This window comes from Mesocricetus auratus, unplaced genomic scaffold, assembly GCF_017639785.1.
Source record: "Mesocricetus auratus isolate SY011 unplaced genomic scaffold, BCM_Maur_2.0 Super-Scaffold_100676, whole genome shotgun sequence".
Classification (NCBI taxonomy): domain Eukaryota; kingdom Metazoa; phylum Chordata; class Mammalia; order Rodentia; family Cricetidae; genus Mesocricetus; species Mesocricetus auratus.
In genome coordinates this window covers 30774023-30796421 of record NW_024429266.1, presented here as the reverse complement: position 1 = coordinate 30796421, position 22399 = coordinate 30774023, and the positions used below count along the sequence as shown (strand labels likewise).

Sequence of the window (22399 nt, the reverse complement as noted above, 5' to 3'; positions counted from 1 at the left end):
GCATTTTCTTAGTAATATTAACAGTTAAAAAATCTGTTAAATCCTATAAAGAGATTGGAAAGAGGAATATTGTATATCATTTAAAAAATGATAGTGTTGGGGAGTGTATACGGCTCTGTGTTAAAGTGCTTGCCTAGCATTCATGAGAGCTTGGGTTCTAGCCCCAGCAGTAAACATTGTCATCAATATCAACAACAACAAAAACCAGCATGGTAGCACTTGCCTTTAATCCCAGCACTTGGAAGGAAAAGGTAGGGAGATCTTTGAGTCCAAGGCTAGCCTGCTCTCCTAAGTTCCAGGACAGCCAGAGCTATTACACAGAGAAACCCTGTCTTGGAACACAACCCTCCCCCCCAAAAAAAAAACACACCAAGAACCTTCAAACCAATCTTCATTCCAAAGCTTTGGGTAAGGCAGAGGCAGAAGGATCATTTCAAATTTGAAGCTAATCTGGGCTACAGAGTAAGTTCTAGTATGAGGCCTGTCTCAAGAAAACAAATAGAACCGAGTGTGTGTGTGTGTGTGTGTGTGTGTGTGTGTGTGTGTGTGTGGTTTTGAGAGCATATTCATTAAAAGCATTTATTTAGTCCTTCTAGTTATGTTGCATTAGTAGTTGGTTGCATTGTTATCTTTATTTCACATATACAGAATCTGGGGTTAGAAGCAGCTAAGTAAATAGCAAAAAGGTCCCATATTTAATAGATAAAAGTGAACTGAAACCTAGGTCTTGACACAAATTAGCTGTTTTACCACAGCCATTACATGTGTCATTATTATACCTTCTGTATTGACAGATATCTTTTTCCTACTGTGAGTTATGTTTTTTTTTGTTTTGTTTTGTTTTTTGAGACAGGGTTTCTCTGTATTGTTTTGGAGGCTGTCCTGGAACTCTCTCTGTAGACCAGGCTGGCCTCGAACTCACAGTGATCCACCTGCCTCTGCCTCCCGAGTACTGGGATTAAAGGCGTGAGCCACCAACACCCGGCTGAGTTATTTTTTATAATATTGTATTTGACTCCTAACTTTCTGCTGCTTGTACTCTGCCAAATACTTCTATGATCAAAAAGTTATAAATTTAGCCGGGCGTTGGTGGCGCACGCCTTTAATCCCAGCACTCGGGAGGCAGAAGCAGGCGGATCTCTGTGAGTTCAAGACCAGCCTGGACTACCAAGGGAGTTCCAGGACAGCCTCCAAAGCCACAGAGAAACCCTGTCTCAAAAAACCAAAAAATAAAAATAAAAACAAACAAAAAATAGTTATAAATTTAAATTTTAAAAGTGCTTATTTTTCTTTTTAGTAGGTCCAAATGTGATAAAATTCATATTTTTTATCTTCCAATTTTTATTTTATGTGTGTGAGTGTATGTACACAGTTTTGGTTTCTGCAGAAGTCAGAAAAGGATGTAGATCCCTGGGTGATTATAAGCCACCATGTGGGTGCTGAAAACCAAACTCAGGTTCTCTTGGAGAGCAACAGGTGATCCTAACCTCTGAGTCATCTCTCTAGCATCCAGAAACTCACATTTTGAGCAAGACAGATTTTTGACATTGCTACAGTTTGTTACGTAATTATTAAATTGTACCTTTGAATTACTTCATAAAAAATAAAAAATAATTTTAGTGATATTTAATGATATTAAGCTGGGTCTTCCCTCTACACCTTAGCTCATTTAGAATTCTGCAATGTCTTCAAGACCTTAGGGACTTCATATGAGTTTGAAGTCCCTGTTTTTTATATATCTATCAGTCTATCAGTCATCACAAAGTGAACAAACTGTTAAGTGATCCCTGTTTGGTGACTGTCTCGGGTCAGGATGTTCCTTGGCAGGGTTTTCTGACCTGGTTTAGCTTTGGCTCTGACTATATTTATGCGCAGGGGTCAGGTATTCTTCAGGATTGGGTTCAGAAAGACCTCTCAGATTGACCCATACCAGAACACAGATTTCAAAATCACCATGCTTCCTAGGATTTAGTTGAATATCTCCTGGTCAAGGCTGGATTTGAATTGCCTTTGGATGTTAGAGTATAAGAATAGTTTGTCAGACATTTACATAAAGAAATTATTTTACTTCAGTATTTTGAGGCATGAGAATTATCAGTCTGCAACAGTACTGCCCTATAGACCCTGTGTGCCCTTAGTCTTTTAGTATTTTGTTTTGTGTGTATGTTTGTGTGTGCATATACCTATTAGTGTGAGTGTGAATACAGATGAAAGCCAGAGGAAGGTGTTGAGAATCTTTTCAATATCAAGATGACCTATGTGCGAGGGGCTGTCGCTGCAGCATGAACAAAGAGGGCAGAGGACAGCTTGAAGGAGTTGGTTTTGTTCCCACGGGCTGAACTCAGGTTGTCAGGCTTGGTGGCAAGTGCCTTTAGTCACTGAGCCATCATCTCCTAGGCCCGTCCACCTTTAACTTTTGAGGCAGGGTCTCTTAGTGACTTGAAGCTCATCTATTAGCTGGACTGGCTGGCCAGTGACATTCATAGTTCTGCCTGTTTCATGCCACCAACACTGTGGCTAAAGACACCTGCCACTGTGCCCTCAGGCTCTGGGATCTGAATTCAGTTCTCATGGTTGCATGCTGAACACTTACTGGCTTGAGTCATTTCCTCAAGTTCCTTGTCTGTGTGTCTCTTTTAAAAGATTTATTGTTGAAGCAAGTCTCTGTGTCTCTCTGTATGTTTCTCTCCCTCCCATTGTGTGTGTGAAGAGGGGGTCAGATCTCTTGGAGTTAAGAGTTACAGGCTCCTGTGAACCATCAATATGGGTGCTGGGAACCAAACTCAGGTCATCTGGAAGAGCACCAAAGCTCTTAAGTGCTGAACCATCTCTCCAGCCCCCTCTTCAGTGTTTCATAATGGATACTGGAATCTTGAAATGTGTGAACAAAGGAGCCAAACCTGGTGGTATATTCTTTACAGTCTCAGCACTGGTGGGGCTAAATCAGAAAGAAGGATGACAAGTTTGAAGTCAGTCATAGGATAAATAGAGAGTTCCAGGTCTGTCCCAGGACCAAAAGACTTAATTGAGGGGGTTGGAGAGATGGCTCAGAGGTTAAGAGCACTGACTACTCTTCCAGAGGTCTTGAGTTCAATTCCCAGCAATCACATGGTGGCTGACAACCATCTACAATTCAATCTGGTATATATGTAATAAATAAATAAATCTAAAAAAAAAGACTTAATTGAGCTTCTTTGGAATATGGCTTACTCATAATTATGCAAAGCGTGACTACCTTTTGTATAGTTCTAGAACAGAATAAAAATTGTAAATTAAGTTTGAGAGTGGAAGAGTTATAGGTGAGATATCCATGGTATCTTAGAGCAGTAGCTACCGGCCTATTGAGAGTATCCTTAAATATTGTATTGTACCATATATTATCCCTGATAATGAATTCACTGGAAATTTAAAAAATTTTTTGTTATATTTAGAATCATAAAAATGATAGATGTGGCCGGGCGGTGGTGGCACATGCCTTTAATCCCAGCACTCGGGAGGCAGAGGCAGGAGGATCTCTGTGAGTTCGAGGCCAGGCTGGACCGACAGCCTCCAAAGCAATACAGAGAAACCCTGTCTCATAAAACCAAAAAAAAAATTATAGATGTATAGAATAGAGAATAATAGTGGGTTTTGTTTTATTTTGCTTTGCTTTGTTTGAGATAGACTGGCCTCAAAATCTGCTGTGTAGTCAATTTATCATTCTACTTCCATCTGATCTTTCTGACTCCGAGTGCTGGGATTAAGGTGTGTTCCACCACACCTAGTTTTATGCTGTGTCTGGATTCCCAGGCCTTATACATGCTAGGCAAACATGCCACCAACTGAGCCACATCCCTAACACAAGAGAAAGCTGTTAGAACATAAACTTCCAAGTGAAAACTATCCAAGTGCTCTTCTCCATGATTTAAATTTTTTTACGTGTATGTGTTGTTTATAAGAGCACAGGAAAAAACTAAGTCACTTTCTACCAGTATAAATAAAATTTGGTAGTTTTTTGATATGTGAAAGTGATTAGAACAAAAATAATGCAATGTTTAAGTCTTTTAAATTATGTGTAAGAGCTGGGCGTTGGTGGCGCACCTCTTTAATTCCAGCTCTCTGGGAGGCAGAGGCAGGCAAAACTTGATTTTCTACTGACAGAAGAATGAAATTAAGATTCTCATCTTTCACCTTGTAAAAAAAAGTCTATTCAGAGTCTTCTAGGAATGGTGGTACACACCTTTAATTCCTGCACTTGGGAGGCAGAGGCAGGAGGATCACTAGCCCTGTTCTACACAGCCAGCTCCAACAGTCAGAGCTATATGTAGAGGCCCGTCTCAAAAAAAAAAGTTTCTGTTCAGCAAAGAAATTGTAAGAGCAAACGCCTATAGAATGAAAGAAATTCTTTACTGGCTATACTTTAGACAAGAGACTAAATATCCAGAATTTACAAAGAATTGCAGAATTAAATACTAAGGAAATAAAATTGCCAACCAACAAATGGGCAACTGAAGTGGATAGACACTTTTCAAGAAAAAGAAATGCAAATAATCAATAACAATAACAATCTGTCATTTATTACAGAGAATGAGGCCTTACTCCCTGTTGGTGGAGGTATAAATTACTACAGCCATTGTGGAAATCGGCTTGAAAAATTCTCAAATAATTAAAGAACTCCATATGACCCTGCTATTTCACTCCTAGGGATATATCCAGAGAACTCTCTACTGTATTAAAGAGATACCTGCATTGCATTCCCATGTTGAGTGCTGCTTTATTCACTAAAGCAAGGAATTGCAATCAACCTAGTTGTCTATCAACAAATAACACAAATTTGGTATAAATACACAATAGAATACCATTTAGCACCAAAGAAAAATATAATCACAAAATTTGCAGGAAAATGGATGGATTTAGGATATATAATATTAAACAAGACCACATAATCTTAGAAAAATAACTCATGTTCTCCCTTATGTGGATTCTAGCCAACAGTACATGTATATAATTAATGTCATATATTAATATATTATATGTAAATAAATGTACATATGGGTACAGTATGTAAAAAAGAAAAATAAAAGCTAAATATTAGGTAATTAGGAAGGATTAATGTAGCCAATGAACATGAATTATCAAATAAGATACAAAGCAAATTGTTTTTCTAGTTCTAACTAACTCTGTCATGGATTTTTTGTTTATTTTGCTGGTGGATAAGCACATAAAATATATTCGCTAACTGGGTGTGGTGGTGCATACCTTTAAACCCAGCACTCAGGAGGCAGAGATAGGGGATCGATGTGTATTCAAGACCAGCCTGGTCCACAAAGTGAGTTCCAATGTGAACCTCTGCAGTTTCCTTTCCAAATGGATACTCTGGGTAGAAATCATTGAGTTGTACAGTCTTTGGGTCTGGCTAAAAATTTTTTTTTTGTTTTTTGGTTTTTCGAGACAGGGTTTCTCTGCGGCTTTGGAGACTGTCCTGGAAGTAGCTCTTGTAGTCCAGGCTGGTCTCGAACTCGCAGAGATCCGCCTGCCTCTGCCTCCCGAGTGCTGGGATTAAAGGTATGCGCCACCAACGCCCGGCCTGGCTAAATTTTTATTTGCTACCATTTATTATAATAGTTTTTAAAAATAAGTAAATGTTTGGGGTTTTTTTTGTTTGTTTGTTTGTTTTTTCGAGACAGGGTTTCTCTGCGGCTTTGGAGGCTGTCCTAGAACTAGCTCTTGTAGATCAGGCTGGTCTCGAAATCACACCTGCCTCTGCCTCCCAAGTGCTGGGATTAAAGGCGTGTGCCACCAACGCCCGGCTAAGCTATCTTTTCTAGTGTATGCTTTTACTTCATTTGTCAAAAATTAGGTGGGCATAACTTTGTTGCTTTATTTCAGGGTAGTCTGTTGTATTCCATTGATTTTCCTGGTTTTGGACCAGACACCAGGCTGTTTTTTTTGGCTACACCCCTGTCGTATAATTTGAGGTTGAGTGTTGTAATGCCTCTAGCAGTGTTCTTGTTCCTTCTTTGGCTATTTATGGTGCCGTGGTTTGCACAGGCCCCGTTAGACTCATGTGTTTGAATGCTTGGCTCATAGGGAGTGGCACTATTAAGAGGTGTGGCTTTGGAGTAGGTGTGGCCTTGTTTGAGGAAGTGTGTCACTGGGGGTGGGCTTGGAGGCCTCAGATACTCAAGCCAGTTCTGGTGTGGCTTAGTCTTTTTCCTGCTGCCGCCTGTGTATCAAGATGTGAAACTCTCAGCTCCTCCTCCAGCACTGTGTCTGCCTTCACACTGCCATCTTCCTGCCAGGGCAATAATGGACTAAACCTCTGAACCTGTAAGCCAGCCCCAATTAAATGCTTTCCCTTTTTAGGTTTTCTCTAGACAGAGAATTCGCTCGGTAGACCAGGCTGGTCTGGAACTCAGAGATCCACCTGCCTCTGCCTCCCAAAATGCTTTCCTTTATAAGAGTTGTCATGGTTACAGTGTCTCTTCACACCAATAAAACCCTAAGACACTTGGTCTTTGTAGTTTCACATGTATTTTTTTTTTTTTTGCTAAACTTGTGAAATATCCACAATATTAAATATGCTAATCTAGGAGCATGGAATGTCTTTGTTGTTGGTATCTTCTGTGATTTCCTTTCTTAGTATCTTGAAGTTTGTAGTGGAGTCTTTCACTTCTTCTTGAGGAGGGAACGTTTGATACAGGGTTTCTCTGTAACTTGAGCCTATCCTGTAGACCAGGCTGGCCTCAAACTCAGAGAGATCTGCCTGCTTCTGTCTCCCAAGTCCTGGGATTAAAGGTGGACACCACTACCACCCAGCCCACTTCTTTGGTTAGATGTACTCCCAAACGCTTTTTTGTTTTGTTTTTTTTGGTTTTTCGAGACAGGGTTTCTCTGTATTGTTTTGGAAGCTGTCTTGGAACTCACTCTGTAGACCAGGCTGGCCTCGAACTCAGAGATCAGACTGCCTCTGCCTCCCAAGTGCTGGGATTAAAGGCGTGCGTCACCAACGCCTGGCAGGACCTTGAGTTTTGTCTCCATGATTATGGTTTACCTGTTACAGGGTTAGTACATTGTGATCTATGCCTTGGGAATTTACCACATAAATCATTTAATAGCGTTCCTTTCTCCCAAAGTAGATTTTTCTTTGATGGAAGACTCAAACAACCAAGTCTTCATTACCAACCAGAGTGAGGAGCTTTGTCCCTTCATTCAAAGGCATACCGAATTCAAATTTTGCCATGCATCTACAAAAGGCATTCTCATGACTAAGGTCTTTATCTTCTGTAGTCTGGATTTTTCTTTGGACTGCCAGCCCATACATAAATAATGACACAACTCTGCAGAGGAAGCAGGTGCAGTTTCCAGCATCCATGTCTTCAGCTCACAGTGGCCTGTAACTCCAGTGCCATGGATTCCCTCACCCACTTCTGGGCACTTGTAACAGCCATGTTCATACCCCCACAGACACACACAGAAGCATAATTTAAAAATATTTTTTAATTGAAAAGAAGGTGGCAACATCTTTAACAAAGAAAGTCAATTTTAGTAATTTGTTTTATTTAAAAGCAGTGAAAAATTTTTAAATAAAATGCACACTGTGTTTTAAAATATTACTGAAGCCCGGCGTTGGTGGCACCCGCCTTTAATCCCAGCACTCGGGAGGCAGAGGCAGGTGGATCTCTGTGAGTTCAAGGCCAGCCTGGTCTACAAAGTGAGTTCCAGGACAGCCTCCAAAGCCACAGAGAAACCCTGTCTCAAAACCAAAAAAAAAAAAAAAAAAAAAAAAAAATTTACTGAATCAGTTCTTACTGGCTTAGCGTTAAATGTAGAGAACATTGTTTTTATGTACTTGTCAGTATAGTGTAGGTAATATTTAATAGAATGTTAACATAGAAAGCTTAAAAAATAACTTTGCAGTTTTGCTATAATCTGTAAATTGTCCTTACTACTAAGTTAAAGTTCCTTTTAAGATGATGTTTTTGTATCTGGCTGCTTCATTTCATCACTTCCTTAGTAAGTGCTGTTACCCTCTTTAGTGTTTACATAATGTATTTTGAATCTAGAGGAACAAAGTTAGAGACTGACTGCTGTGAACATTTTGAATACTGTGCTTCAGTCTCTTGTCAGGCACCTTCCTCAGGAGTGGTTTCATCTTTTGTCACTGCTTTTCTTGCTACGTTTTGGTGCTAGGTTGGACGTGAAAGTGATTCTTTGCCTCTGAAAACAGTAAAAGTAAGCCAGTTAGCTAGCTGGAGGCAGAGGCAAGGAGATCCCTGAGTTCAAGACCAGTCTAGTTTACTTAGGACAGTAGTTCTCAACCTTCAATATAGTTTTCTATGTTGTGGTAACTCCAAACCATAGAATCATTTTTGTTGCTACTTTGTAACTGTGAGTTTGCTAGTGTTATGAAATTGTAATGTAAACATCTGATATGTGACCCCTGTGAAAGAGACTTTCCACTCCAAAGGGGTCTCAACCCACAGATTGAGAATCACTGACTTAGTGAGTTCAAGGCTAACCCAGGCACATGTAAAGAACCTGTCTCAAAAACAAAAACCTACTTGAATCATTCCCATTAGTTTTTTTTCTCCTAAGGGGACTGATAAATCAAGTTCTAGTTTTCAGGCTTTTTACCCTCTAACCTTTTCACTTCATATATGTCTTGGGTAGTTGTACATTTATAGAACTATAGAACTATTTTATCTAGTGTATTGTGTGCTATATGGTTAGAATTCAATCCATATATTTTTACAGTCAAAATTGTGTCTTTCTTCAAAAGGGTGTCATTACTAGAAACTTCTAATCTTCAAATCTTAGACTATAATTTCTTCTGAGTTACTGGTGCTCCATTGGGATTTATAACACTTATGTGTAATACTAAGCCTTTATTTTTCTTTGGGGTATTTATTACTTAGCTTCAGTTTTTAGGACAGTTAGACATTTTCTCTCCTCTGATGTGGTTCCTTCAAGATGGTTGCTATAGAAATGTTCCAGAGAAGTGGCAAATTAGGTTAAGGTCAAGAATGATAATTTTTTTGGGGGGGGGGTTCCAGACAGGGTTTCTCTGTGTAGTTTTAGACTCTGTCCTGAAACTCACTCTGTAGACCAGACTGGCCTTGAACTCACAGAGATGTGCCTGCCTCTGTCTCCTGAGTGCTGTGATTAAATGCATGTGCCACTATCACCCAGCTAAGAGTAATGATTATTAAGAAGTTGTTGTCTTAGGGTTTCTATTGCTATGAAAATGCACTATGACCATGGCAACTCTTATAAAGGGAAACATTTAATTGGGGTGGCTTATAGTTCAGAGTTCAGTTCATTATCATCATAGTGGGACATGGTGGTATACAGATAGATATGGTGCTGGAAAAGTAGATGAGAGTCCTACATCTTGCAAGCAACAGGAAGTGGTCTAAGACCCTACTCAGTATCTTGAACATATGAGACCTAAAATCCTGCCTCTACAGTGATACACTTACAACAACAAGGCCACACCTGTTAATATTGCCACTCCCTTTGAGGACCGTTTTCTTTCAAACCACAACAGTTGCCATGTGGGATAGGATGAGATCTAAGAATTGTTTCTTTACATAAATAAGTTTTTGTTTTTAATAGTTTGCTTAGGCAACCTAAACCTAAACTAAAACCTGTGAATTAGTCCTAATTCAAGAGTTAATTAGCCATGGGCTGAAAATGCTGCCCATCATCATGTTTATCATCTATAAACAGGTATCCTTATGTCAGGAAAAGAACTCACAACAGTTAATTATGCATTTCAGTTTTTATTTTTTTCTAAATCAGGGACATATAAAATTAAGCTGTAATGGTAAGAGATGGCTGTGACATTTAACATTTCACAGCAGTGTAATTTAGCTGTTCAGTAGGGCTGTTGCTGTGCTCATAGAAAAATTTGACCAGTGGACATTTAAAAATTACAGAATTTTAGCTGGGTATTGGTGGTGCATGCCTTTAATCCAGCACTTTGGAGTCAGGGGCAGGTGGATCTCTGTGAGTTTGAGGCCAGCTTGGTCTACAGAACGAGTTCCAGGACAGGCTCCAAGGCCATACAGAGAAACTGTCTCTGAAAAACCAAAACCAAACAAACAAACAAACAAAAAAACCAGACTTTTATGAAACAAAGCAATAAAAAGACCTTTAGTATTTTAGCAGGTTTATCGATGAATAATTTATAGAAAGTAAAGTTCACTTAAATGTAGAATTCACTGACTTTAATTTATAGAGCTGTGTAAGTGTCACAGTTAATCTGGACTTTAGATTTCCCATGACTTAAAAAAAATTCCTAATGTTAACCATTGTTGTGTTACCTTATAACACAAATTATAGGTTTAAAAGTACCAATTTAGGAGTTTGGCTTCCCTGAGTCATAGTCTTGCCTTTACTTTGAGTACCTTTCTGTATGTAGCCTTTTAAAATTTTAAATTGGGTGATAAACTGTATTGCAGCATTGATAACATTTCATTGCAATCCCCTTATCCTTGTTGGATACTTTTCAAGACCCCCAACAGATGCCTTAAACCATAGGTGGTGCTACTCTATGGATAATGCATAATACATGATCTGTCTTATGTGGTTCATGCCTTGATCTCATTTGCATCATTAATTTTGTACATTAGGGCCATTTATTGAGAGCTTATTCAACACAGATGGATATGTAATGAGTTTCAGGCCAGCAAAGGCTCTATAGTCAGACCCTGTGTCATTCCCTTGCCCAACATCAAGAGTTTATCATATATAAATAGCTATAATGGTGCTTCAGGAGAAGAACTAGTTTAAACAGGTATTTGATAAATTTTAAATTTGATCTTTCTCTGAATCAGGGATCTGACAACAAAGGTGGCTATTAAGTAACAAACAGGTGGCAGCATATACAGTATAAATCAACAGTGATTCAAAATATATTAAGTGATATTCCAGAAATAAGTAATAAATTTTAAACTATTCTATTCTGAGTAACATGATGGAATCTTGGACCATCTAGGAGATGCCTCATTCCTTTGTCCAAGAATCAGGATGTTGGTATTTTAATTTCATGTGTTTACTCTTAGCCCAAGTAGAAGAATGTTTATTACCTTGGGTGTGTGTGTGTGTGTGTGTGTGTGTGTGTGTGTGTGTGTGTGTGTGTGTGTGTGTGTGTTTACCATATATATGTTAAAGATTATGTGAACAACCATATTTGATAAGCTTTGAATATTTGAAAAAATGAGGCTGGAGAAAGAAACTTAAAGAATGAGAAAGTAGGAATTCTTGGATAATTTTCTACAATTCAAACTTTGGGTATCAAAAAACCTTTGCAGTTGCCGGGCGTTGGTGGTGCACGCCTTTAATCCCAGCACTCGGGAGGTAGAGGCAGGCAGATCTCTTTGAGTTCGAGGCCAGCCTGGTCTACAGAGTGAGTTCCAGGACAGCCTCCAAAACAATTCAGAGAAACCCTGTCTCGAAAAACCAAAAAAAAAAAAAAAACCCTTTGCAGTTTATTGTTCTTGTAATAGAATATCTAAGGGTGACTTGAAAGTTCTTTAAAATCTTAATTTAATTAGGGAGAGATATCAATATGAATGATTATGGTTTATGCACATTTGAGCTTTAAGGTCACAGGAGGACTTAAGGTATTCTGCTCCATTACTTGCTGTGTAATTCCTTTGAGATAGGGTCTCTTGTTAAGCCTGGAGTTATGCTGATGACCAGCAAGCACCGTCTACCCTCTGTTTCCACTGTATGTATGTATGTATGTATGTATGTATGTATGTATGTATGTATATGAGTATGTGTGTGGAGCTGCCACAGAGGTCAGAAGATGGTGTCAAGTCCCTGAACGGAGTTAAAAATTGTGAGCTGGCCTGTTAGGTACTAAGACTCAAACTCAGGTCCTCTGGAAGAGCAGCAAGTTCTCTTAACTAACTACTATCTCCAGACACACCCTCAAAAGCATCTATTTAATTTAATTTATTATTTAAAAAAATTTGGGGGGTTTTCGAGACATGGTTTCTCTGTATTGCATTGGAGCCTGTTCTGGCACTCACGATGTAGACCAGGCTGGCCTCAAACTCACAGAGATCCACCTGCTTCTGCCTCCCGAGAGGTGGCATTAAAGGTGTGCGCCACCACAGCCCAGCTCCCTCAAAGCTTTTTAATTGATGTAATCCAATTTCTATTTTTGCTTCTTGAGCTTTTTATTTATTTATTCTTTAGGATAGCCTTAAACAACAGCAAAAACCCAGCCTATTCCAGCACCCTCAAGTTTCCTCTGCTCTCTTCTAGCGGTTTCAGATCTCAGAGAAACCCACAATACATTTGTATTTGGTTCTTACAACTGGTGAGAAAGAGGGATCTATTTCCTTTCTTAATGTGGACATCCAATTTTCTCAGCACTATTTATTGAAAAGACTGTCCTTTTTCCAATTATATTCTTAGCCCCTTTGTCAAAAATCAGCTGGCTGTGGCAGTAGATGCATGAATACAGTGAGTCAGAAGGTCTTACGTTATTTGCTCTTTGCTAATTCTTTTGTGTGACCACTCTTAATTTAAGAAAAATTATGTTTATATATGGGTTATTTGCCTATGATTATGTACTCTGTGTGTGTGTGTGTGTGTGTGTGTGTGTGTGTGTGTGTGTGTGTGCGTGCGCGTGCGCGTGTGTGTGTGTGTTGCTGGTGGGAATCAGAAAAGGATGTTGGATTCTCTGGATCTGGATCTAGAATCTAGCTGCTTGTAGCATGTAGTGTGTGTTATGTACACACATGTGGAGGTCAGAGAACAACTTGTAGAAATTCCTCCCACCACATGGGTTCCCGGGATCAAACTCAGGCTTTCAAATCCGGGTGGCAAGTGCCTATACTCACTGAATCATCTCACTAGCTCTCATGTCATCCTTTAAGCTCTTTATTTTGGTTTCACTTCATTCATTCATTCATTCATTTATCTATTTATGGTCTTCACTTATTTTATTTTTTTTATTTTTGTTTTTTTCGAGACAGGGTTTCTCTGTGGCTTTGGAGGCTGTCCTGGAACTCACTTTGTAGACCAGGCTGGCCTTGAACTCACAGCGATCCGCCTGCCTCTGCCTCCCGAGTGCTGGGATTAAAGGTGTGTGCCACCAACGCCCGGCCTCACTTATTTTATTTATTTATTTTGGTTTTTGTTTTGTTTCTCTGTATTGTTTTGGAGGCTGACCAGGCTGATCTGGAACTCACAGAGATCCGCCTGCCTCTGTGTCCCGAGTGCTGGGATTAAAGGCGTGCACACCAAAGCCCGGCTCTTTCACTTATTTTTATCATCTATTTAGTCTCAGAAACTTGTAGTTATACCTTTTCTTTTATCTAGAGTATTAGCTTTACCATATTATTTAGCTTTCATCATAAATATCATTACATTAGTACACAGCATCCCACACATCTCTGTCCGAATTTGATACAGTTCCATATTATATATGTGCTTTTTTTTCTGTACCATCCATTCATAGATGTACACAATTTACAACCATCAGTTTAACTTTGTGATTGTTTATATATATGGCAGAATGAGACATGTATGTAGACTTGCTACTGTAATCCTTAGCACTGGATTTAGCAAAGAACAAAAGAATCTAAATAAACATGCTTCTTTAAAAAAAAAAAAAAGACTAGGTCTCTTCATGCAGTCCTCCTAGCTGGCCTCAAACCTAGAGAGATCTGCCTACCTCTCCAGTGTTGAGATTAATGATGTTAGCCATCATGCCAAGCTCAAATGTTTCCTTTTTACTGGGAAGGAAGATGTCTAGCTATAATTTATTTTTAAAATGGTGTCTTTAAAATAATTTTTTGACTATTTTATATGTTTACACAATGTATTTCCATCCTATCCAGCCCTGCACGTCTTCCTACCTTACCCACTACCCCCAAAACATTCCCCTTTTATCTTTATGTCCTGTTCTATTTCCTTCCTTTTTAATGAGAATAACCCAAGTCCTATTAGTGCTTCCTTGCATATACATGAGTGGGACCATCCTCAGGGGCATGAACAACCTAATAAGTAGCCACATTCATAAAGAAAAATGATTCCCTTTGAATCCATCAGTTGCACTAGCCAATAGTGATATAGGCTCATGAGCCCTCCTATTGATGCTGAATTGTTGATTTGCTTGTTGTACAGGTAACCGTAGCTGCTGTGAGGTCATGTGTTTAGTGGTCATGCCTTGTCTTCACAGCACTCATCCATCCTCTGGCTCTTCATTCTGTCCATCTCTTCTGCAGTGTTCCCAGCCTGGAGGAGTTGATATAAATGTCTTATTTAAGACTGTATCAAAGGGTGATGGTGGCCCATGCCTTTAATTCCAGCACTCGGGAGGCAGAGGCAGGTGGATCTCTGTGAGTTCGAGACCAGCCTGGTCTACAAGAGCTAGTTCCAGGACAGCCTCCAGAGCCACAGAAAAACCATGTCTCGACACTTTCCCCCCCCAAAAAACCAGCTATACTTTTTAAGAAAAAAACCTGACTTAATTAAGAGACAGAAGAATTGGAAATAACATAATAATTCATTTACAATTAGTATTGTATATTTACTTGCATAGAGAAACAATGGGAGCTGGCCATTGGTGGCTCAGCCTTTAATGCCAGCACTCAGGAGGCAGAGGCAGGCAGATCTCTGTGAGTTCAAGGCCAGCATGGTCTACATGGTCAGATTCTTAGAAAAGGTAACAGAGGATACTTTATTTAATTTAATGAATTTTAGCATAGATTTTATTTAAAAGCATTATAACATTTGTTTATTTGTATGAATCTATGAGTGCTTGAATACCATGGTTTGTGTATGGAGGGCAAGACAGCTTTAAGGTTTATCTCCTTCCACTCCATGGGTCCTAAGCACCTTTACTTGCTGAGCCACCTCACTGGCCCGCCATTTCCTAATGTGTAGGTCTTAGCTTGAATATCTCATCTTCTCAACGCTCACTTTCTAGTTCTTCATCTTGGAACATGCTACAAACACTTTTCATTGTAGCATTTGACCCTGTAATAGTTCTATTTTAACATCCACACGACAGATTTATAGGTGAGATTTATTTAAAGTATAATATGTTATAGAAGTTAAAATGCAGGCAGCGTCATGATTTACTATTTGCGTTTATGGGAGCCATCTGAACACATGCAAGTAACTGACTTTAGAAAATGTATGGAATTTTGACATGGCTACAGTGTAATGGCTTTTTTGTTTACAAGTTTTGTTTTAAATAGTGTTTATAAAATTAAAAAAAAAACATGAGACAGATGTGGAAGTAAACACCTGCAGTCAAGACATGTGGGAAGCAGAAGCTTGTGAAAATCATCACTGTTAGCTAGAGGCCAGCCACATAGTGAGTCATTTCAGGCTACACATTTGTTATAGTCTAGTAAGCTATTAAATATAGTTTCATTTTAAATTTTCTATTCATTTTACATACCAACCACAGTTCTCTCTTTCCTGCTCCCCTACCCCAATCCACTCCTCAGAAAGGGCAAGGCCTCTCCCTCCCATGGGTATCAGCAAAGCCTGGCAAATCAAGTTGAAGCAGGACCAAGGTGCCCCTCACCCCCAGTCAAGGTTGAACAGGCGTTCCACTATAGACAATGAGCTCCAAAAAGCCAGCTCGTGTACCAGAGATAGATTTGGTCCTACTGTCAGGAGCCCTACAAACAGACTAAGCCTCACAGACTAGGCCCACATGCAGAGGGCCTAGTTTAGTCACATTCAGGCTACCAAACTGTCTCTGGGTTTCCCCCTTCATGATCCTGACCCGCTTGCTCATACAATCCCTCCTCCCTCTCTTCCACTGGACTCTCATCCTAGTGCTTGGTGACTGTGGATCTCTACATTTGCTTTCATCAGTCACTGGGTGAAGGTTCTATGATGATAATTAGGGTAGTCACCAATCATTACAGGAGAAGCCCAGTTCCAGCACTCTCTCTATTACTGTTAGGAGTCTTAGCTGGGGTCATCGTTGTGGATTCCTGGGAATTTCTCTAGCACCTGGTTTCTCCCCAACCCCACAATGGCTCTCTCCATCAAGATACCTCTTTCATTGCTCTCCCTCTCCCATCCCTTCCCCAACTTGATTAGCCTCTTCCTTTGACACCCCCCTGTTTCCCCAAGAGATCTCATCTTAATTATCTAGCCGCACATTTTATAAAATCCAGGTTTGCATTTCAATAAGCTGATGACTACATGAAGGCATATGCTGTGATTGTGATGTTTTGTTATGTTCCCAACAATTAATCCAGTCTGGTGCACTATAGTGTTTGTAAACATTTGTTGGATATGTAGATAAAGTTTTTAGCATATCCTGTAATAGAAACTTTTCTCTAATTTTTCTTTTTGTTTTTGATTGTTTTATTAAGACAGGGTCTCACACTATAGCCTAGTCTGCCCCATGTACTTTGCAGTGGTCTCAAAATTGGATCAGTCCCCCTGCCTTGGTCTCCTAAGTTTTGGGGTAGGTGGAGTTTTGCTGTCCCGACTACATGCTCCCAAATAACCCAAATAACTGACTCGAAGACTTAATATAAATTGTAGGTGCTTGGCCAATAGCTCAGGCTTGTTACTAATTAGTTCTTACAACTTGACCCATTTCTATTAATCTATGTGCTGCCAAAAGGCTATTGGCTTTTACCTCATTTTGTGTGTCTGACTCATTCTGGGTCTGACTGGTGACCTCCCTAACTTCACCCTTCTTATTCTCATCATTATCAGTTTGGCTTTCCCGCCTAACTTTATCCTGTTCAGTTATTGGCCAGCCCGATTGTTTATTAAGCCAATCATAGTGACACATATTCACACAGTATACAGAAGGATTATTCCATAGCAGTTGAACTTACAATTCTGAGCTACCATGCTTCATGGTATTGAACTTTCAATAAAATGTGAATTACTTGTAATTACTTTAAAAATAAGATGCAGCAGATAATTTTTCTACCTAATGACAACTGAAATAATATTTGTTTCCATCTTTAAACATACTACTGAGCATAATCAAATCATTAATAGTGTGTAATATTATTTTACTAGTCACTTTTCTCATTGTCATAAAAGCACCTGGCATGCCAGACATGGCGGCATACACCATTAATCCCAGCACCGAGGAAACAGGGAAGGATTGTCCTGCAAGTCTGAGACCAGTGTGAACTAGGTGGTGAATTCCAGGCCATCCTGGGCACAGCAAGACCAACACCATCCTCTTATCCCCCCAATTAAAAAAAAACACTAAAATTATTGGTAAAATTAAGACATTTAGAGACTAGATTTGTAGCTAATTGGTTGGGGTGCTTGCCTAGAATGCGCAAGAACCTAGTTTAATTTCTTTAAAACAAGACAAAAGACATGTACTAAAGGTTTTAGGTTGGGTTTTTTTTATAGTTTAAAAAATTTCTGATGGTGTCAGTGAGGTAGCTCAGAGGGCAAAGGATCTTACTGCCAAGACAGACAACCATAGTTTAATCATTGGGACCCATGCATTAGGAAGAACTGATTTCTGCACATTGTTTTCTGACTTCCACGTGTGTTCAATAGTATGTGTGCCCTTCTCCCATGAAAAAATGAGATGAAAATTTAAAAATGTAAATATTTCTGTTTAGCTTTTATCTCTAAGCAAAAAACAAAGAATACATGAGGAAATTCAAATATGTTTGGGATCTAGCTAACTGTAATTTTCTGGTCTTTAAATTTTAAATTGGAGGATTAAAATTTTTTTGACTTTTTTTTTTTGGTTTTTACGAGACAGGGTTTCTCTGTATTGTTTCGGAGGCTATCAGTCCAGCCTGGCTTCGAACTCACAGAGATCCGCCTGCCTCTGCCTCCCGAGTGCTGGGATTAAAGGCGTGCGCCACCACCGCCCTGCCTTTTTTGACGTTTTAACCGTCTTGTTCTATCAGTACACTATGTAGCAATGAAATGTAGGTCATACAATAAAAAAAATCTACCAGGATATAAAACTTAGCAGTGCCCAAAACTTAAAAAAAATTAGAACTGCATATAGTCTCCCTTATCTTATTATTCCCACCGTATTTGATAACGTATTTAAAAGTAGCGGGAGTTTTTGGTTAAAGTTTGTTTTGTTTGTGTGTGAGACTACTCAACTTTGTTGTGAGCTGAGTGAGGGTGATCTTTGACTTACTTCTCCAGTACTAAGGACTGAAGAGCTTTGTGCATCCTGGGTAAATTAGAAAAACAAAACCTTCTTTGTTGATGCGTAATTTACACAAAATCACATGAGAGTTTTTACAACAGATCCATGTAGATCAAGAAATGGAATACTAGTTTCCTTAAAAAGGATGTGAGGGCCAGGTGTTGTGACAGTCTTTAATCTCAGTATTTGAGAGACAGAGGCAGTCCATTCTCTTCTATGTAGAGAAACTTGTTTTATGCTGTGTGTCTGCAGAGAATGATGTCCTAATTCCAACCTCCTATGCCTTGGGCAAGCTAATTCACCTCTTGGAAAAATCCTCCCCTCTAAAATGGGAAATGGAACTGATTATTTACCATAGTTTTGATTTTATAAAAATGTGAAAAGATAGATTATTGTGATATTAAAATGATAATGGAAGGTTGTTGATTTCTTTCATTCTTTTTTGTTTGTTTGTTTTTTTCTGAGACAGGGTTTCTCTGTTGTTTTGGAGGCTGGCCTCGAACTCACAGAGATCCGCCTGCCTCTGCCTCCCAAGTGCTGGGATTAAAGGCATGCACCACCAACGCATGGCTGGTCGTTGATCTCTTTTCATCAGTTTAATTTTAAAAAACAGTGGATTATTCTAATTTTTTTCTTTGTTTGTTTTCCAGGTTATATTTCACACTATGTGCTGACTGTATCTACAGAAGATATTTAAAAAAAGATAAACTTTTTTCCAAGATTTTGATTCCAGTGGAATCTTTGCTTTAGAGAGAGAGAGAGAGAGAGAGAGAGAGAGAGAGAGAGCGTGAGAGCGAGAGAGAGTGTGTGTGTGTGTTAGTGAATTGTAACTCCAGAAGCAATGCCTGTACAAGCTCCACAATGGACGGATTTCCTTTCCTGCCCAATTTGCACTCAGACTTTCGACGAAACAATTCGAAAGCCCATCAGTTTGGGCTGTGGCCATACTGTCTGCAAAATGTGCCTGAATAAACTCCACCGTAAGGCTTGCCCCTTTGACCAGACCACTATCAATACAGACATTGAGCTCCTTCCTGTGAACTCAGCATTACTGCAGCTAGTAGGTGCTCAGGTAAGATACTTAATACTAGCTATTGTCTTTAATTGAGTTGTTGTCTGTGTTTGGGTGTGTTTATTTTAATGTTGCATATAGAAATATCTATAGATAAGTACATGCCGTGGTTATTTGTGTATTTCCTTTCTCTATAAGCCAAGCCAATCTTAAGGGCACCACAATTCCAATAGCAATGTAGATTCTCATGTTTAGAGGTTGGTTTCTAGGCAATTCTCCAATAAGAGGAACTAGAACTCTTGAGAGAAATGGTCAGCAAGTACTCAAAAGAGCCTGGAGTATTTTGTGCAAGTATCCAAAGTGATGTGATCATGTCAAAGGCATACCAGAACTGGTTGGAAGAGCTCCCAGTGGCCAAAGCTGGAAGGGTTTGAGCAAAATAGTCATTTATTGAATTATAACAGAGTATAAAAAAGTATCAGTAGCTCTATGCAGGTAAAATTGAAATAGAAAATAACACAAAGATATAACTATAGCTTTATTTGGGTGTTCATAATTCTATTTCTTTTTTTTCACCTGTGATTTTAATTTAATTTAGGAAATTTAAAGTCATTGTCCTAGAGCCCTGATTATTTTTTTCCTTTCTTGGCTTTAAAAAAGGCTTTTTTTCTCTGGCTGTTGTGGTACATGCCTTTGTTCATAACACTGGGGAGACAGGCAAGCCAATCTCTTGATAAGTTCCAGGGAAGCAGGGTTACAATAGTGAGACCTTGTTTAAAAACAAAACAAACAACAACAGAAAAAGTACTTTATTATAATTTCTGTAACTCTACGTACTATGTGTCCAGATACCCTTGGAAGCTAGAAGTTATTGAATCTCCTGATGTTGGAGTTATAGGTGATTGTGAGCCATCTAATGTAGGTGCTAGAAATTGAATTTGTGTCCTGGAAGAGCACAAATGATCTTGGCTGCTGAGCCTTCTCTCCAGCCCTTTAAAAAGTTACTAAATATATCCTATTGGGAAGTGGATACCAATTTGCTATAACCACAGTAATTCTTATTTGAAGATAAAGTGATAAGGAAGAACTGCATAGACCTTCCGTAACTATTTATGTAGCATATTCACATAAGTGCAGTGCTGTTTGCAAAAAGGGGAGGAGACAGGAAAGAAAACATAGTAAAAGGTGACTAAAAAAAGCTTTCTTCTAAATGCATGTACACAAGACTCAGATCATGATAAAAACTCATAAACAAACTCTAAGGAACAACCATACCAACAGCATTTTAAAATAAGATTTTAATTAGATATTTTAAAAGAAAAAAAAAACAGTTACACAAGAAGAAAGAATACACTCAGACTCAAGTTTTCAGTAAATGTAAAATTATCCCCAAATAAGTTTAAAATGCTTAACAAGACTAGAATTAATATGATTTTCAGTTGGCTACTGTTTTATTAGTTCTCAGGAAGCCTGTTTTTTTCTCTTTTTTTTGTTTTTTTGTTTTGTTTTGTTTTTTACAAGACAGAGTTTCTCTGTGTTGTTTTGGAGGCTGTCGGTCCAGCCTGGCCTGGAACTCACAGATCTGCCTGCCTCTGCCTCCCGAGTGCTGGGATTAAAGGCGTGCGCCTCCACCGCCCGGCGAAGTCTGGGTTTTTACTTATGTGATATTGTGGTGAATGATTTTGTGGAGTTTTTTTGTTTTGTTTTTTTAAGTTTGCTTCCTTTTTGATTACACATTTATTTAAAGTTGTATTTTTGGTTATTGTTTTGTTGTTGTTGGAGGGGGAGCATATGGAGGTCAGTGGTAGAGGAGAGTAGGTCCTGGAAATTGAGGTTAAGTCTTCAGGCTTGGAGGCAAGTATGTACTTTCATCCTTTGAGCCATCTTGATGGCACTTTATTAAAGTTCTGAAAAAAAATGTAGTCTATGACTTTTTCAGTTGTTCATTTAAGTAGCACATGTGTTCATTGCTATGATTAAAGAGTGGTTTTGATGAATAACTTAGGTCATATATAAATATTAATGTTGGAGAAATCTGGCAAATGTTTTCTTAGCCAGGTGAACTGAATTAATGTGAACAGAAATAAGTCATATTGATAGTTGATAAAAATGGCATTTTTTTTTCTCTGTGGACTTAATGCCAAAAGTATCTAACCCCAGTTTCTATGGAAAAGACAAGATTCTGTCCAAAGTTAGTAAACACCATGTAAACTGTGAAAACTAAAAATCTCAAAGTATAGGAAGTACTGGAAAAGTGTGAAAACTTCTGGAATCTGGATGAGATTTTGGAATACAGGAAGGCATTAGGCAAAAGTAAGGCATTCTGAGTAAAATCAGAATTTTTAGCTGTAATGAACATTGTCAGTAAACTACCAACAGACGGTTATAATGAGGAAGAGGTGTGGTGTGACACGAATTCTCTGAACTATCTTTGCCATTCTACTGTAAATTTAAAATGCTTCTGTAAAATCTTTTTTTAACCAGGAAAAAATGTTTAATTGGGAAAATGCAGGTCTAGACAGTAGCATTTTTTAAGTTTCTTAGCTTGCTACAAACCAGTGTCTGACTAGTGGTGGTCACAGACATGGAAATGCAGGCTCTTGCATGTTGCTAGGAAGAGTGCAAACTGGCAAGTTCTAGAAAATAAAACTGGAAATGTACACAGCTGTACTTACAGGTGTCAAACCAGCGGGTTTTAACATATACACGTACATACAAAGGAGACCTGTATCTATAAAAGCCACAAAGTAGAAGTAGTCTAAACATCACAACTAATTCACTGTGTAGTCTATATTATAGAAATACTGTCCATTTACAGAAGGTTCCTAAATCCCCACAGCTACATCGTGAAAGCCAAAACTAAGATTTTTGGTTTGTTTTTGTTTTGAGACAGGGTTTTTTCTGTGTAATAGTCCTGGCTGTCCTGGAACTCCCTATGTGGACCAGGTTGGTCTCAGACTCACTGAGATCGCCTGTCTCTGCCTCCTGAGTGCTGGGATTAAAGGCCTGCACTGCTACTGCCTGGCAAGATTTTTTTTTTTAAATCAGGATCCCAAGCTGTCTCAAAATATGTACTATGTAACTATGTAACTGAGAATGACCTTGAACTCCTGGTCTTCTTGCCCTTTCCCTCCATGGTGGGATTACAGGCATGTGTCATCATACCTGGTTTATGTGGTGCTAAGGATTGAATCCAGGGCGTTTGTGCATGTGAGGAAAACACTACCAATTGAGCCACATCCCAGCTCTCAGAT

General features: G+C 38.9%; 1 protein-coding gene across 2 annotated transcripts in view; it reads left to right on the top strand.

Annotated features, from left to right (window-relative positions):
• The window catches only part of Rc3h1 (ring finger and CCCH-type domains 1), a 76073-nt gene that overhangs the window by 4448 nt on the left and 49226 nt on the right, over positions 1–22399 (top strand). For both annotated transcript variants that reach the window (XM_040737230.1, XM_040737229.1), the window contains exon 2: positions 18784–19205. In XM_040737230.1, the coding sequence (XP_040593164.1) occupies positions 18975–19205 (231 nt within the window). In that variant the 5' untranslated portion in view covers positions 18784–18974. The remainder of the gene's footprint in view (positions 1–18783; positions 19206–22399) is intronic.